This window comes from Hippopotamus amphibius, chromosome 3 (genome assembly GCF_030028045.1).
Source record: "Hippopotamus amphibius kiboko isolate mHipAmp2 chromosome 3, mHipAmp2.hap2, whole genome shotgun sequence".
Taxonomy (NCBI): Eukaryota; Metazoa; Chordata; class Mammalia; order Artiodactyla; family Hippopotamidae; genus Hippopotamus; species Hippopotamus amphibius.
Genome location: NC_080188.1, coordinates 124,652,613 through 124,670,872, shown reverse-complemented (window position 1 = coordinate 124,670,872; position 18,260 = coordinate 124,652,613). Strand labels below are relative to the sequence as shown.

The 18,260-nt window shown below is 36.2% G+C and overlaps 1 protein-coding gene across 2 annotated transcripts in view; it reads right to left on the bottom strand.

Moving 5' to 3' along the window:
* Positions 1-18,260, bottom strand: part of RTN3 (reticulon 3) — a 58,249-nt gene that overhangs the window by 18,239 nt on the left and 21,750 nt on the right. Inside the window, exon 3 of one of the 2 annotated variants that reach the window (XM_057726541.1) lies at positions 13,149-15,488. The exons of the other annotated variant lie outside the window; for it this stretch is intronic. Within the exon in view, the coding sequence (XP_057582524.1) occupies positions 13,149-15,488 (2,340 nt within the window). The remainder of the gene's footprint in view (positions 1-13,148; positions 15,489-18,260) is intronic. 2 annotated transcript variants of the gene reach the window in all.

The window sequence follows — 18,260 nt, the reverse complement described above, 5'->3', positions numbered from 1 at the left end:
GGTTACTTTTGCATTAATAGTTCGTAAGAAGTGAAGCCACTTTTTGAGTTGCAAAAGACATTGGATAATGCATTTATAAATTCAGATCCAAATTCTGTGGCTGCTGAAATGGGTTAATAGTCTGCTCTACTACAAATTTGTTCTTACCAAAGACACCTCCCTCAAAATGGCACAGAAGGATCACTGATAGAACAGAACCGTCACTGTCAAAGACAAACATACATGCTTTCAGCCATGGAAGCACCTGGTAGCAGGCCAAAGAAATTTGTAGGAACCCCTCTCAAAGACTGTCAGGAAAAAATAGCTTTTCATCCATTAAAATAACCTAAATCCCCACTTGCTTTCAATTTCAGATTTTAAAAGCACAGAAGACAAAATGGCATTGACTACCCTTCCCCAACAGAATAACTCTAGGTGGATCTGAAAATGTGAACTTTTGAACTAAGTTACCTAAAGAATATAATTAAAGATAATAAATGTAGTGCCGAATCATGTTGGAAAAGATAAAGACACAAAACTCTGGCTTTAGTTTTCTATCCTTTTTTTTTCTTCTAGGCACAGCTGGTTATTTGCACATGCCTGACAACTACTTAATTCTCCAACTAAGAAAGTCTAGAACTTAAGTCTGCAGAAGATACCAGATCCAATCTAAAATTAAACAAAACACTAGTTAATTGCTAATAATTGTGAAAGCCCAATCAAACTTACAAAGTGATTGTATGCCCTTTGCACACGTTATCTGTAATTCAATCTTCCATGCTAGTCATGTTACTGCTAACATGACACTTCTCCTATGGTTACAATACACTTGGACTTGTATGCTTTTTGACAGTCTGTTAAGCAACACAAATAAGTGACATGGTTTCAGACTATCATAATAAGTGACAGAATTATTTTCTTCTAAAAAAAAGCTGATAGTCTCTAAAATCTCTACCAGTAATAAGAAAAACAAATTTTAAAAATGAAGTATTAGGTAATATACATATCTTTGACTTCTGAGATTTTATTCTCTCCATTTTCCTAGCAGCTCTACTGAGTATTTCCCTCATGGAAGAAATGGGAATCTGACTGGTAACTGGGACAGATTTTCTCCACTGTTTTATTCCCCCCAACATATAACTTCCTCCCAACATATAGCAAAGTTGAAAACAGTTTAGAGTGAACACCCATTATAATCACTACCTAGAGTTTTACTAGTCATGTCTTATTTTAATTTTTTATTGTGGTGAATATACATAACATAAAATTTACCATCTTAACCATTTTTAAGTATACAGTTCAGTGATGTTAAGTACATTCATTGTTGTGTAACCATCACCATGATCATTAGTGTTTCACTATACTTACATATCTGTTCCACTTATCTCTCCACTAGTCCCTTTTATTTTTTTTAATGTATTTCAAAGTAAATTAAATGACAAATACAGGAAATCATCTTCAGCTTGCATATCATTAACAAAGTTCAATATTTTTTCTTTTGATATAAGATTTTCATACAATGAAATATACAATACCTTCACTGAGTTTGGACACAGGCATACACCTGTATAACCCTGTCAAGCTACACAACATTATCGTCACCCCCAAAAGTTTTCTCTGTTCTTTCCCAGCCAACACCCCAAGTAGCCACTGCTCTGCTCTGCTTCTTTTCCCTACATAGAATAGTTCGCTTGTTCTACAATTTCATATAAATGGAATCATGCAGTATGAATCCTTTCTGTACTGCTTCTTCCACATTTCATAATTTCTGAGATTCACCGGTATTTGTTCCAAGTATCAAAAGATCTGTTGCAAGTATCAAAAAAGCACCAATGACATTTTTCACAGAACTAGAACAAGAAATTTTATGATTTGTATGGAAACACAAAAGACCCCAAATAGCCAAAGCAGTCTTGAGAAGGAAAGACAGAGCTGGCGGAATCAGGCTCCCTGACTTCCAACTATACTACAAGGCTACAGTGATCAAGACAGTACGGTACTGGCACAAAAATAGAAATATAGATCAATGGAACAGAATAGAGAGCCCAGAGATAAACCTGTGCACATATGGGCACCTTATCTTTGACAAAGGAGGCAAGCATATACAATGGAGAAAAGACAGCCTCTTCAATGAGTGGTGCTGGGAAAATTGGACAGCTACATGTAAAAGAATGAAATCAGAACACTTCCTAACACCATACACAAAAATAAACTCAAAATGGATAAAAGAGCTAAATGTAAGGCCAGACACTATAAAACTCTTAGAGGAGAACATAGTCAGAACACTCTATGACATAAATCAAAGCAAGATCCTTTTTGACCCACCTCCTAGAATAATGGAAATAAAAACAAACAAATGGGACCTAATGAAATTTAAAAGCTTTTGCATAGCAAAAGAAATCATAAACAAGAAGACAACCCTCAGAATGGGAGAAAATATTTGCCAACGAAGCAACTGAAAAAGACCTCATCTCCAAAATATACAAGCAGCTCAATATCAAAAAAGCAAACAACTCAATCCAAAAATAGACCTAAATAGACATTTCTCCAAAGAAGACAGGCAGATGGCTAAACAAACACATGAAAAGATGCTCAACATCACTAATCTTTAGAGAAATATAAGTCAAAACCACAATGAGGTATCACCTCACACTGGGCAGAATGGCCATCATCAAAAAATCTAGAAACAATAAATGCTGGAGAGGGTGTGGAGAAAAGGGAACCCTCCTGCTCTGTTGGTGGGAATGTAAATTGGTACAGGCACTATGGAAAACAGCATGGAGGTTCCTTAAAAAACTAAAAATAGAACTACCATATGACCCAGCAATCCCACTACTGGGCATATACCCAGAGAGAACCATTGTTCAAAAGGATATATGTACCACAATGGTCACTGCAGCACTATTTACAATAGCCAAGACATGGAAGCAACCTGAAAGCCCATCAACAGATGAATGGATAAAGAAGATGTGGCACATATATTCAATGGAATATTACTCAGCCATAAAAAGGAATGCAAATAAGTTATTTGTAGTGAGGTGGATGGACCCAGAGTCTGTCATACAGAGTGAAGTAAGCGAGAAAGAGAAAAACAAACACTGTATGCTAATGTATATATATATATATATATATATATATGGAATCTAAAAAAATGGTACTGATGAACTCAGTGGCAGAGCAAGTATAAAGATGTAGATATAGGGAACAGACTTCAGGACATGGGGGGAAGGGGGGCGAAGGGGAAGCTGGAATGAAGTGAGAGAGTAACACTGACATATATACACTACCAAATGTAAAATAGATAGCTAGTGGGAAGCTGCTGCATAACACAGATCAACTTGATGATGGGTGATGACTTAGAGGGCTAGGATAGGGAGGGTGGGAAGGAGTCGTGGGAGGGAGCGGATATGGGGATATATGTATAAATACAGCTGATTCACTTTGTTGTACAGCAGAAACTGGCCCAACAGTGTAAAGCAATTATACTCCAATAAAGAGCATAAAAAAAAGATAACTAGCTACACCACAGGTTATTTACTCCTTTATTGATGAAGAGCTTTGAGCTGTGATGAATAAAACTACTATGAACATAAACAAGTGTTTATATGAATGTTTTCACTTCTCTGCAGCGGAACTGCTAGGTCATGGGGCAGGTGCATGTTTAGTTCTCTAAGAAACTGGACAATCTTTCTCCAAAATATCTGTACTATTTTGCATTTTTACCAATAGTTTGAGAGTTAGTTGTTGTCAGTGTTTAATTTTAGCCATGCAGGTGGATGTATAGCGATACCTTATTTTGACTTTATGTGAAGACTTGTGAGGTTGAACACATTTTCTTTGGATTATTGGTTATTTGTGCATCTTGCATGAAGCGTCAGAATCTTTTCTGCCCTATTTCTTTCACTGTGTTGTTTCACCTACTATTATAGAAACGTGGTTGTAAATATTTCCTGGATACTAGTCCTTCATCAGATACGTGTTTTGTAAAATACTTTGTCCTAGTCAATGGCTTATGACTGGTGTCTTTTAATGATCAAGTTTTACTTCTGATGGAGTCTAACTCATTGATCCTCTATTTTGTGGCTAGTGCATTCTGTGACTTAACAAACCTTTGTCTACCTCCAAGTCATGAAGATATTCTCTCTTCTAAAAGTTTTATGATTTTAGTTTTTAATGTTCAGGTCTCTGATTCATTTCATATTCATCTCTGTATATCATATGAAGTAGGGATTGTGGTCGGCAAAATGCTGAGATGGCCCCCAAGACTCTTACTCCTTGGTGTACATGTCTTACATAATACTTCCTCCTGCCTGCAAATGTGAGCAGAACCTGTGAATATGATGGGATAGTCACTCTCGTGTTTAAGTTCCAGTTATGTAATATCCTGCAGCAGACTGGAGAGAAATTCTCCTGATAGCTTTGAAGAAGTAAGCTACCAAGTTGTGAGAGGGCCACAGACCAGGATCTGAGTGCAGCCTCTCCGAGCTGAGCACAATCCCCACTCCACAGCAGCAAGCTAGAAAATGGGGATCTGGTCCTTCAACCTCCAGGAACTGAATTCTACCAACAATCAGTGAGCCTGGAAGAGAACCCTGAGACTCCGATGAGATCCCAACCCTGGTTCACACCTGGTGATTTCAAAATCACACTTTGTTTCAGCCTGGTGAGATTCTGAGCGGAGGATCCAGCTAACCTGTGCCTGGACTCTTGACCCTAAAAAACTGTGAGATAACAGAGTTGCGTTGTTTTAAGTCGCCAAATTGTTGGTAACATGTTATTTCTGGATTCTCTGTTTCTTTGAGCTATCTGTTGACTCTTTTGAAGTTCCAGTCTTTATTTCTGGAGTTTTATAATGTCTTGGGCTATTCCAAGCCCTCAATTTTGTCCTTTTTCGAGATTGGTCTGTGTATTTCCAGAGAAATTTTAGAATGAGCCTGTCAATTTCTATTGAAAAATTCTTCCAGGACTCTGAATTGTACTGAATCCACAGGTGATTTGGGTAGGACTGACTTCTTTATAGTATCGAGGTTTCCAATCCATGAACACAGCATGTCTCTCTTCTTAGTTCTTTAGCTTCTCTCTGCAGTTCTGTAATTTTCAGTATAGAGGTCTTACGCATTTTTTTTTCCTGGTTAAATTTATTCCTATTTTATGCTTTGATGATATTATAAGTGGAACTTTAAGTTTTTTTAAATTTTTGATTGTTTGTTGCTAGTATACAACAAATGAAACTGAGTTTTGTGTATGAACCTAATATCCTGTAAACTTGCTAAATTAAATTCACTTATTCGTCTTAGCAGTTGCTTTGTATCAATAGATTCCTTAGGATTGTCCATGTACACAATCATGTAATTTGCAAATTAAGACAGCTTAACAACTTCTTTTCCAATAGTCATTCCTTTTATTTCTATTTCTTGTCTTAATTTAAAAGTGAGAACCTCCAGTATGATGCTGAATACAAATGGTAAGGGTGAGCATCTTTGCCTTGTACCCAGTGTTAGGGGAAAGTGTTCAATATTTTGGCATTAAGCATAACGTCAGCTGTAGTTTTCAATAGATTTTATTTATTAGAGTGAGATTACCTTCTTTTCCTAGTTTGCTGAAAACTATCAGAAGAGGATGTTGAGCTTTTTCAGATAATTTTTCTCAATCTGATATACTGCTGGATTTGATTTGCTAACATTTTGTGAAGGATTTCTCACCTTATTATGTTCCATAGGGATATTAGTCTACAATTTTCTTTGTAGTGTCTTTCTCGAGTTTTGGCATTACTATACATAAACTAGTCTATGAGTTGGAACGTGTTCTCTCCTATTTCCTTAAAAGTTTGACCAAAAACAAACAAAGAAACCAACCCAGTAAAATCTCTGGACCTGGACGTTTTTTGGTGAGATTTTTGATAACAGATTTAATAGAAATTGTGTTAGCTTTGGTAAACTGTGTTTTTCAAGGAACTTGTTTCATCTGAGTTGCATAAAGTTGTTCATAATATTTTATTACCCTTTTAGTATCAGTAGGGTCTGAAATAACCCCTCTTTTCATGCTTAACACTGGTAATCTGTGTTCTTTTTTTTTTTTTGATCAGTCAAAATCAATTTTGTTAATCTTTTCCAGGAACCAAATTTTGGCTTTGTTAATTTTTTTTATTCAATTAATTTCTGCTCTTATTTATTATTTCTTTCCTTCTACTTCCTTCCTTTGGATTTACTTTGCACTTTTTCTAGCTTCTTAAATTGAAACCTTAGATCACTGAATTTAGGTATTTTTCTTTTCTAATATATGCACTTAGAACCATAAATTTCCCTTTCAGCACTACATTCCACAAGTTTGATATATTATATTTTCACTGTCATTCAGTTTAAAACATTTAAATTTTTTTCTCATGATTTCTTATTTGAGCTATAGATTATATACAAGTGACTTGCTTAATTTCCAAATATTTGGGGATTTTCCTAGGTATCTTATTTTCATTGTTTAAAGTTTTTATTTCATTATAGCTTTAGAACATATTCTGTATGATCTTAATCTTTTACATTTACTGAGCTGTTTTATGGCCTAGCATATTGTCTATACTGGTGAATGTGTACCTTGTGCATTGGAAGAGAATGTGTATTATGCTGCTGTACGGCAGTGTTCTATAAGTATCATGTAGGCCAAAGTGGCTGATGGTGCTGTTCAGGTCTTTGTGTTTATGTGTATTTGGTTTACCAACTGCTGAGAAAGAGGTATTAAAACCACTAATTATGATTAAAGAATTGCCTATTCCTCCCTTTAATTCTGTCGATTTTTGCTTCTTTTGTTTTGAAGCTTTTATTAGACACATATACATTTACAACTGTCAGGACATCTTCATATCTTTTATCATGATAACATGTCACTTTTTACTTCTGGTAATACCCTTTGTCTTATGCTTACTTTTGCATGGGCATACATTTACATATGTCTTGGTATACCTTTTCCCATCCATTTACTTTCAACTTCTGTGTCTTTACATTTAATACACATCTTTTATAGTCAGCATATAAGTAGGTCTTGCATTTTTTATGCAGTCTGTCACTCTACTGACTGTAGTCTTCAGTCCACTAACATACTGATATGACTGCAGCAAGTCTCCCATTTCACTCCCATGTTATCTCAACCCTGTTCTTCCTTTTTTACCTTCTTTTTGATTATTTGAAGATTTTAATTTAAACTGTCTTTGCATTATTATTTAATGGTGGTTTTAGGGACCACAACATAAACCCTTGACTTTTCAATCTACTTAAAATATTGTACCACTTCATAAAAAATGTAGAACCCCCTGCTACAGTACAGATTCACATACTCAACTTTTGCTATAAACTGTGATATGAAATAAACACCATAATCTCTGCATACATTATAATTTCTCTTTTAAACAGTCATGTTTTAAAGAAGAGGAAAAAATGTTTTACATTTACTCAGATATTTACCATTTTCAATGCTCTTCATTCCCTCCCAAAGGTCAGAGTTTCTACCTCGTATCAATTCCCTTCAATCAGAAGAACTTCTTCTACTGTTTCTTGTAGTACAGGTCTCCTAGTGACAAATTCTCTTAGTTTTCTTTTATCTAAAAAAAGTCTTTATTTTGCCTTCATTCCTGCAGGGTATTTTTGCTGAATAGAGAAATTCTGGTTGGCTTCTCCTCCCGCCTCATCACTTTAAAAGCTGTTATTTCACTGTCTTCTGGTATCTGTGGTCTTTGGTAAGAAGTAAGCTCTAATTATAATTGTCATTCCTTTGTGTGTGTCATTTTTCTCCTTATCTTTCATTTCAGCAATCTGACTACGATATACTGGGCAGGAAAGGATTAACTTAGCTGTTCTGGAATGCTCAAACCCCTGCACATGCCAAAGAAAGGTCTGTCTTTAGGACTGGCCCTTGGCTGCCTCCTGGGAGACGAACTCTGAGCCCTAGGCATATTCTGGCTGATAAGTGTTTTGGCCTACCTGGGGCCTTGGGCCATGCTGTACCAGCATGACCACTTAAGTCTATCCAAACAACATGATTTATGGCAAACACCTGTTCTTGCTCTGGGTGGCTGGGGTCTGAGTAGTCTTGGGGTCAGTCACGGGGGTGCTGTGTGCCATCTTGAACACCCAGGATTGGGTGAGCTTCCCTAGTTGGCAACACTGCACATGCTGTCATGTATCACTGGTGGGAGAATTAAGGACAGCTTTGTGTGACTCTACTGGACACCTGGAAGCTTGCACCTGGGTCCTCCTGGACTTTACCCCATGTGTCTTTCCCCTCTGCCAATTCTAATCTGTGTCCATTTGCTGTATACAGTGAGTATAACAGCTTCTGAATCCTGTGAGTCCTCCCAGCAAATCACTGAGCCTGACAGTGGTCTTAGGAACCGCTAACACATGTACCAAGGTATGGTTTTCTTTGTCCCTATCCTAGTAGGTGTTTGCTAAGCTTATTTAATCAGTAATTGTGCTTTTCATAAAACCTGTGGAGGTTTTTTTTCCATTTTATCTTCAAATATGTTCTTTTCCAGCCTCTCACTTTCCTCTCTTCTGGGACTCCAACTATACGAGTTAGCTCTTATAATATTGTCCCAAAGGTCCCTGGAACTTGGTAATATTTTTTCTTTCTGTCCCTGAGGTTGTGTAGTTTTCTGTTCATCTGTCATCGAGTTCACTGACTCTTTCTTCTATCGTCTCTGTTTTACTGTTAAGGCCACTCGGTGAATTTTAATTTTGGCTTCTGTATTACAGAACTCCACGTTGCTCTTTTTTGTTTCTGTTTCTCAGTTGAGATTTCCTTTGTTTTCATTCAGTGCAAGAATATTTTTCTTCAACTGAGCAATTATAATAGCTGCCTTAAAACCCATTTCTCAATTCTAACATATGAAGTTAGTTTCTGTTGGTTGTCTTTTTCTTCAGACTGACTTATATTTTCCTGGTTTTTAAAATGTTGTGTAGTTTTAGATTATATCTTGGACAGTGTGAATATTATGCTGTATAGCCTCTGGACTCTGTTATACTCCCCTGGAGAGTACCAATGTTTGTTTTAGTATGCAATTAAATTTGGCTAGACCCAAACTGCAAACTCTTTCAGCAATACCTCAAATCTTAGTTCAGTTCCTTTAGCTTCATGGTTCAGGGATTAAACAGAAGCTTACATAGAGAGGTTATACTCAGAAGTTTTGGCTGTCACACTCCAGATCTCTCCTTTCCAGGATTCCTCCTCCCCTCACTTTTCAGTGGTCAAATGGCTGTGGCTGACCTGAATTCTATCCTCTGGTAAGTTTTCTATTAAAATTTTAACCAAACTGCCAGGTGCTGACTTCAGCCTTCCTCTGGTTAAAAGCAGTAAAAGTGGAAAATTAATTTCATGCTGTCTCTTCTTGAAAGTGTCAGCCCTTTTTCAGAATCTGTCCTTTTGCTCATTTTCCAGTGCTTTCAGGTCTCCTTCCCTGCTCCCACAATTCTGTCCAGAGTACATAGTTACATGCAGAAAGATCAGGTTCAGTAAAAGCCTACTTGGCCATAATGCAAGAAAAATCATTGTGAAAAAAAAAGAAAAGAAAAGAAAAAAAAAAAAAACAAAAAACAAAAGAAAAATCATTGTGATCTTGGGTTTTTAAAAATTTACTTCAGGATCACTCTGTGTAGGTATGTAGATTCACTTTTAATGATACCAAAATAGGTATTATTCTGAAAACCTTGTTTTCCAACTTGTTTTTTTCTACTTCAAGCATTCTTCATATAACAAAAACTCCGCTGTATCCAATAATGTAATTTTCATTAATAAATTACGAACATTTCCACGTAATAGAAGAAACTACAATTTTGACAGCAAATTGACAGTAACTAGAAAAACAGTGCACTTACTCAGTAGTGAAATTAATAAGCAGTGGCACAACAACCTTAGAGAAATACGTGCATATGTGTAAAAACAGACAAGTACAAGGATGTTAACTTCAGCACTGTCTATAATAGTAAAAAATGAAAAATAACCCAAATCTTAATTAAAAGGGAAATAACATAGTAATAAAATGCATTACTACACAGCTGTTAAATAAAATTATATATATTTCAACATGAAGAGAATTAAAAAAAAACCTTATGTTGAATGAAACAAGTTGCATAACAAAGATAATATGAATAAAGCTTTAAAAGCACAAAACAATAATAGCACACATGCACAAATTTAAAATGCAATGGAAGGATGATATTAGCTCCAGTGATGGTGGTTACCCTCTGGGCAAGGGGAAGGAGTGGGCCAGGTGGAATCAGAGGGTCCTTCAGTTTGGAAGCAAATGTGACCACTAATTAACAATTAATAGAAGTTAATTCTAATATATAGAAACACAAGTTATGTCCTTTTGTACTTTTCTATATGTTTCCATTTCTTAAAAAAAAAAAAAACAACCAATCTATAACAACTCCAATAGCTGTATAATATTCAACTGCACAAATGTAACATACTCAGACAATATCTAATTGTTAAGGCACTGAGATATCTGCCACCATTGTAAACAGCCCTATAAAGAACATCTTCGTCGTTGTTTTTGCACATAAAGTCTTTTTCCCCCTTAGAATACATACCTAGAAATAAAATTGCTAGGTCATTTCCAGATCTTTGTTATATACTACCACATATACCATAAAATAGGAAAAGAAAAATAAAATACCATTAATTTTTTCATTGTTTCTTTTGCCTATTTTACTACAGTTGATATTTTAAAAGATTTATTCATAATGTAAGACAATCTTAAAAGGTTTTCAATTCTGAAATCTGCAAAGGAAGACCTTTTAGCTTCTTGGTCTAATTATACTAGTCTTTAATTATCATCTAAAAATATCTGCTAATCACAGAATTTGGTCAATAACATACATTTCCATACCCCTTTTTACCTCTCACACTAGATTAAGTAACTCAGTTGAGATTTACTAATAATTAGTATTTACATAGTACTTTATTTACTAGAATACTATAAAGCAGGGCAAAATAACTACCACAATATTAACAAAGGAAGATGCCAAACCAATTTGGCTAGTTGTCTAAGATCATACTAAAGCAGGTATTTGCCAGAATTAGACTCTGGACTGACTGTTGCCTAATTTGTATATGCTTCATCACTCAAAAGAATTACCTTTAAGAATTCTGATAACAACTTATGGAGAAAGCTAGAATATACCAGAGTCAGAAAATCATATTATTGAAATGATATTGATGATTACCTACTTCAACATCTTCACTTTACAGATAAGGAAACTGAGGCCACAAAAGATGATGTAACTTAATTGTTTAAAGTCACACTTCTAGACACCGTAAAGCAACAATAAGAATTCAGCTCTCTTTAATCCAAGTTCAACAACCTTCAATTATTAGAGTATAACGGCTATTCTTAACTGCCAAATTTTTGACTATATAAAAGAGCCTTGATGTTTTCACTGATAATTATTAACAATTCATTCACTAACAAACAATTATCCTGTACCTAGTATATGCCAGGTCCTATACTTGGTGCTAAATGAATATTTACTATATACTAGGCTCTGCATTACCTGCATTTTCACATGTAATCCTCATACTATTATAAAGTAAGCACCATTTTTATCTCTATTTTAAGGATTAAAATTTAGTAAGAGTAAATAATCTGCCCATGGTCTTCAATAAGGAAATGTCTTTACAAAAAGTAAACGGTGCCTTTCTGCTGCAGGCAGCAAAGGGCAGCAGCCATGGCTCTGCCGCAGCATGTGACTGTGGGCTTCAAGGTGACCCAGAACGTGAGGAAGCAAGGTGACCTAACCAGCAGGGCACCTAACCAAGCAAAACAAGTTAGTGCGGGACAAGATCTGAGAGGCATGGGGTTTCGCTCCTCACAAGCAATGCCCCCGCAGGAGGAGCTGGGCAGTGTTCTAGATACTACGAGGAGAGGAAAGCTGCTGCTAGGGATTGAGCCCCCTCCTTACTCTGTGCATAATAAAGTCTTTACAGGGAAAAAAAAAAGTAAATGGTATAATCTCATAAGTCTATTTTAACAAAAATCTGATTTTTGTTTTAAATATTATAACTGTGTATGATTTCATTTGAAAGAAGGGATCTATTGTTTAAAAAGTTTGGAAAACCACTGAGCCCTACAAAGCACCTAACACTGACCATACAGTAAGTGCAGAGCTTGGTATAAGATTAGCAGTTGGGGGTTGCTTTCGGAGGGCTTTATATATCCTTTTTTCATTACACTTTCTAAGACACCAGAACAGAAAGCATTTGACATAATTTAACTGAAGGCCAACTGCTAGGAAAGTAATCACTCAAATACACTGGGTTTTGGCCTGAAGAATGTTAAACAAGGTCCAAAGTAGAAGAATGCATGAGTTCTCTTAAGTATTACTGGCAGAACTGTACCATAATACTGGTTACCTACTTTCAGAGCGTAAAATCCCTGTGGTATAAGATCAGATTAATTAAAAGTTTCATTTATTATCTTCCCAGCAGGAATTCCTTTATCTTTGATTGCTAAATAGACTTTACAAGGCCCATAGCAAAAAACCCAACTGCCAAGTAGTGCTACTATTATGGACATTTTAAAATAAGCTTTGTTAAATAAATAAGAAAAAAAAAAAAGTAAATACATAAGAGCCTAGCGATATTTTTTTTAAAGAGTAAATTTTATCACATGTAATTTAAAAAACGATTTTAAAAAACATGAATACTGAAGAGGAAGAAACAAAATTGCTACTTTTACAAGTTATACAATCATATACATGAAATACCCAAAAGGACCTCCAAAAAATTATTAGAAATAATAAGAGAATTTAACAAGTTAGAGAAATAGAAGATCTATTAGAAAAATCAATTGCATTTCTCTACACTGGAGCCCAGTGATATTCTTAAAAGCAGCAATCCCCTCTAGGGCCAACATAAAAGGAAAGGAGAACCTTGAAAAAACTGGACCATAAAATTTTTTCTTTAGGAGAACATTAATTTTAATAAGTAGCCTACTGCTTTGGGAAATATTTGTATAAGAAAACCAAATCAAGCAACCATTAAAAAAATCTACCTTTCTCCATTTTACAGTATCTTTATTCTAGCTATAATTTTAGTGATCTATATCAGACTAAGAAAAACAGCACTCTAAATAATCAGCAGAATTAACCACATGCAGTTATTTCTAATATATAAACAATTACCTGAGAATTCTGTCAGAAGTCTTGCTAGGACATGCTTGTTTACCAGTTCAGTCTTGCTAAGGCTGGAAGTAATATCTACCCTAGTAGTTTCTTTGATAATAGTGGGCTTCTTGGAAATCTCGAGATCAGATCCAGTCTTGACATCTTTGTGTTCTAGAACATCACAGGATCTCTGTGGCCAAGATTCTGGAGCAAATGTTAAAGTCTGTTTGAGTATTTCTTCGGGAGATTCTACTTTATCCTGTACAGAAGCTTTCTCAACTTTCGTTTCACTCAATTCTTTAAGAGCTTTGATTGTGAGCTGTTCCTGTTCTAGGTTGAGAGATGCTACTGGAGTACCTTGGGTAGGGAAAACATTCAGAAGCTCACTCCCATCTGTTTTTTCGCTTTGTTCATTGTATTTGCTTTCTATGTCTTTAATTTCAGAACCACCTGACTCACTTTCATGCAAAACATCTACAGGAAGAGCTGTTTTAAAGTCCTTAGTTTTCTCTGATGTTTCTTTTAAGGTATTTCGTTCACCTTTACCTACTATTCCTTTCTCTGTGGTTTCTGTAAAGGCTGATATCAGGTCCTCTGGGGAAGAATCATCTATATCTTTAACACCTTTTTCATGCAGTGACTCCAAATAGGCAGAGGTTGTCACATTTCGTGAGAATTCCATCTTATCATTAAAAGCCTTTGGAGATGCTTCTGAAGGAAGTTTTGGGTTCTCAGCTGCAACAGGCTTTTCAGGAGCAACTACACTCATGCTATCTGAATGCTTCACATCTGCTGACGTGACATTTACATTAGGTACTTGTGAACATGCTGCCTCACTGGCTGGACTCCTTCCAAGAATATCAGGCTGAACTTGTCGTGGCTCAGAGTCACTGACCAACCCTTCAAAGTTTTCAGATGTTTTGTCTTCCCTGTTACAACTGAGAATCTCTTTGATTTCTCTTTCATCTGTGTTTACAACTGCACTTGGGATGGAAACAGGTTTTTCAGCTTTAATTTCATTGCTCTCAAATGAAGTATCTGCTGTGATGTCCTCTATTACTGTGTCATCAGACTCACCAGAACTATCAGCCTCTGTCACTTCTCCCAACACAGAGGTCTGCCAGTTCATTTCACCTTTCAGGTGCCCATCAGGTAAAACTACTTTCGCTGTAGCCACTCCAGAACCAAGAGAGACACACTTCTCAAGTGGAGATCCAGGTAACTCTGAAAGTGTGTCATCTCTTTTCTGCATATTGCCTCGCACACCTTTGATACTGATTTCCTGTGTGGAGTTGAGACTGTCTGACACAGCATTTTCCTGTGGGAGAGATGTTTCTGCCCAATTACCTGCTGATTTAGGGGTAGTAGTGCTCCCATTAATAGAACATACAGGAATTTTCTGATGAGTGCTAGTTTTAAGATTTACAACTAGAATTTCTGAATTGTATTCACTCACGTCAGGTCCTGTAGGTTTTGTGATGCAGCCAGATTTATCACTCTGCTGTTCTACTTGGGGAACCAAATCCCAAGTCAATATTTCATTAGTAAAGTTATGCATATCATTCACGCATCTAGATACCTCCTCCAGCGCTGCAGTTGTGTGGGAAAACTGCCTAGTGAGCAACGCAGAGGTTGGGTAACGCCCTGCTTCTTTACTTCTCAGCGGAAATACTTTGTCATCAGACTCTGAAATGTCTGCAGGTGATTCTCTATCAGTGTGCACTGCCCAGCTACCAAAATCATTTATGCTTTCCTTATATGCATCTTTAAATTCTTTGTCAAATGCTGCTTTGTCAATAATTACTTCAAATGGTGATTCAGGGGAATCCTTTTCCATAATACCACCTCCTGAAACTTCAGAGGGGGACAAGGAATATGTACAAATGCCTTCTGCTTTAGACTGCTTGGTGGGTGGCTTCTGGGCTGTTAGCAAAGTGAATTTGTCATCTGCATCCAAGGCAGTTCTATCATCCCTATTTGGTCCCTCATTTGGGTTCTTGGACTCTTGATCTTTATTTATCTGCTGTTCCATTTGACCAACTTCCTTTGAGAGAAAAGCAGGATGATCTGGGAAATTGGCTGGAAGGGAAGGACGGTTACAGTGAACTTCTTCTGCAACAGAAACTGGGGAGTCTGCTATGTCTTTACTGGTCACCTGAGGCTTTTCCATCTTTTTCACATCCAGAAGAGCCAAGCGGTCTTCTTCTTCTTTGGCTAAAACAGGCTGGCTGCCTAACACTTTGCTTTTTTCTCCATGTAGTATTGTAAGGTCAGTGTTATATATTTCAGAAGATGAACAAAAGGAGGAAGTCATAATTTCTGAAGGTGGCTCATCAGAGCAAAGAGAGCTCAATCCCTCTATGGTCAGAATTTGAAAGAAAAAAAATTGTTTACCAGGTACAATTACACATTAGCTAGTCGGGCCAAGCAGCATGCTTTTTATTTTTAAATTCATATATATACACACAGGATGTATATATACACACATATAAACATGTAACAAGACAATGACCAACAGTTATAAGACATGCATAAAACTGCCAGCAGTGAAACAAGAAAAGGCTTATCATGCTACAAATTGCAAATGACAAAAAATTTTCACGACAAAATACTTTTTCTTTTTTTAAAGCTCTTTATTAGAATATAATTGCTTTACACTCTTGTACCAGTTTTTGAGGAAAAAATACTTTTCAATCTACTTTTTCCCTTCAATGGCAAAGTATGAAGAAGGGTATAATAAGATCAGATAATCTGGAAAGTGTTTTTGCCTTTGGTATTTGGTAGAGCTAGTCAACAGAAACAATGTAATCCATATAAAACAAACAACTTGATATTATGAAGTACTGATATGCTCTCCTCTGTAGGTGGGACAATTCAGAACACACACCTACAAAACCACTGTTAATGTGAAACTGGAAAAAAGAAGTGATCAGAGTTTTCTTTTTTTTTCCCCCCTTTCTTCAGGAGATATAGAGGACCCCTGCTCAACCTAAAAATCGGACTAGAAGTATTCTATTCCATCCACAGGGAAGATGGGCCCCAGGTACAGATGGCCTCAATGTCTTCAACTAAAGGGTACTGAAAAGGTCTGTCTGTTCCAAAATCTCTTGCGCCACCTTGCCAATTGAAACAAAACTGAACTGTGTAAACTGGTTTCCTTTATTAAGAGTAAACTCCAGAAATCCTTTTAAAACAGAAAATATCCCCCTAAAAGTAATACAGTAAGTCTTATTAGTTTTAATATCGTAGTAGCCACTGATTTATCACATTGTTTTCCAACTATCCAATCTAGGAAGTTTTTACTGGCGAAAAGATCAGAACAGCTGTCCCAAGGGCAGGCACTATCTTTCTTACACCCTGTTGTATCTCTAGAGCTGGAACAAAGCAGGTCTTAAATAAATAGTTCCAAATGAATGAATCAAAGATTCAGCTTGGTCAGATGAGACCTAAGTAGGTTCAGGGCAGCAATGCCTTCCTTGAGTGTGAATGAGTAATTGGGAAGATGTGAAAGAGAAAAAGCTTTGGGATTACATTTATTCAGCTTATGTTCTTTCACGTGAGAAGCTGAATAATAATTAGACAAAAGTGAAATTATGACTTTATTAAAAATAATTTTATAAAGATGAAAAGAAATATCTTACTGTAAGAAATAAAATTCCACTACTATGAAAAGTTTCCAAATGCCAGATAAAGTTCCTCTATTTTAACACATCACTGAAATCTGATGTAATAGGATCTCTGACCTTTAGAATAGTGTAACTGTAATCTGGGGGAAAAGTCTTTGTAAAGTGAGGAAAAATAGTTAAAAGTTTGGTGGTACAAATTGTACCAGTGAGACAGAAGGAAGCTGTAATTCGTGCTTAGTTCTAATGCAGTAAACACATATCACTGCATAGTGTGGATACTGAGCAAGATTGAATTAAGGATAAATGAAGCTCACCATTGTACGTTAAAAGGCTTAAAAACCTGAAATTTAAAGAACTATGGGCTACATTTAAATCAGAAATATTCCACAACCTGAGCTATGTATTATTATTGAATTTACTGGCAATTGTTCCTACTAGGAAACATTCAATGGACTAAATCTGGAATAAGGTAAAACTGGGGCCCCCCTCCCTTCAAACAGGAATGGAACCTTGAGGTGAGCAAAACTGACTCCACCTCAGAGGGAATGCTCAGCTTATATGGTTTACAGAGACTGAGATTTCAGATGATTTAGACCTGTCATTTTACAGACACAAGTGGACAAAATGAATTAGAAATAATTCATTAGTAAGTATTGAGTGCCACTATCACGTGCCTGACACTGTTTTAGAAACTAGATTAAAAGCAGTGAACAACACAGAAAAAATCCTTGCCTTTTGGCACATACAATACAGAGTGGGAGATAGAAAATGAACAAAATCAATAAGTAAAATGATGATGATGCGGAGGTGGATTTGATGAAATAAAAAAGAAAGCAATCTATATTGAATGCTAATAAAGAATACACACAGTACTAGAAACAAAAAAAGCATGGTAGGGAGCTCCCTGATGGTCCAGTGGTTAGCACTTGGTGCTTTCACTGCTGTGGGCCCTGGTCAGAGAACTAAGATCCTGCAAGCCGCACAGTGTGGCCCCAAAAAACAAACAAACAAACACAGTAGAAATGAATGTTTTGCTTCGTCAGGACACAAACTTTTCAGTTTTTGAAGCCTTGCTTCTTTTCTAACTTCCTTGAACCCTTTTTTTTTAAGATTTTTTTTTTTTTAATGTGGACCATTTTTAAAGCCTTTAATGAGTGTTACAATATTGCTTCTATTTTATGTTTTGGTGTTTTGGCCAAGAGGTATGTGGAATCTTAGCTCCCCGACCAGGGATCAGACCTGCACCTCCTTAACCACTGGACCATCAGGGAAGTCCCTCCTTGAACTCTTTATATTCCAAAAATTATATAGGTATGTAATAATGTGAGGTAAAGCCAGAAGATTAGGTTAGAAATCTATTCTCAGAATACCAACAAGTTCTGTACTGAATGCCACGACTGCTTGGCAGACTTCAAACATTTTATTGAAGGTTCATTAGTATGACATAACTATTATATATACAAAATAACTTTAATCATGTTCCCTAACAACAATTTTGTGACTT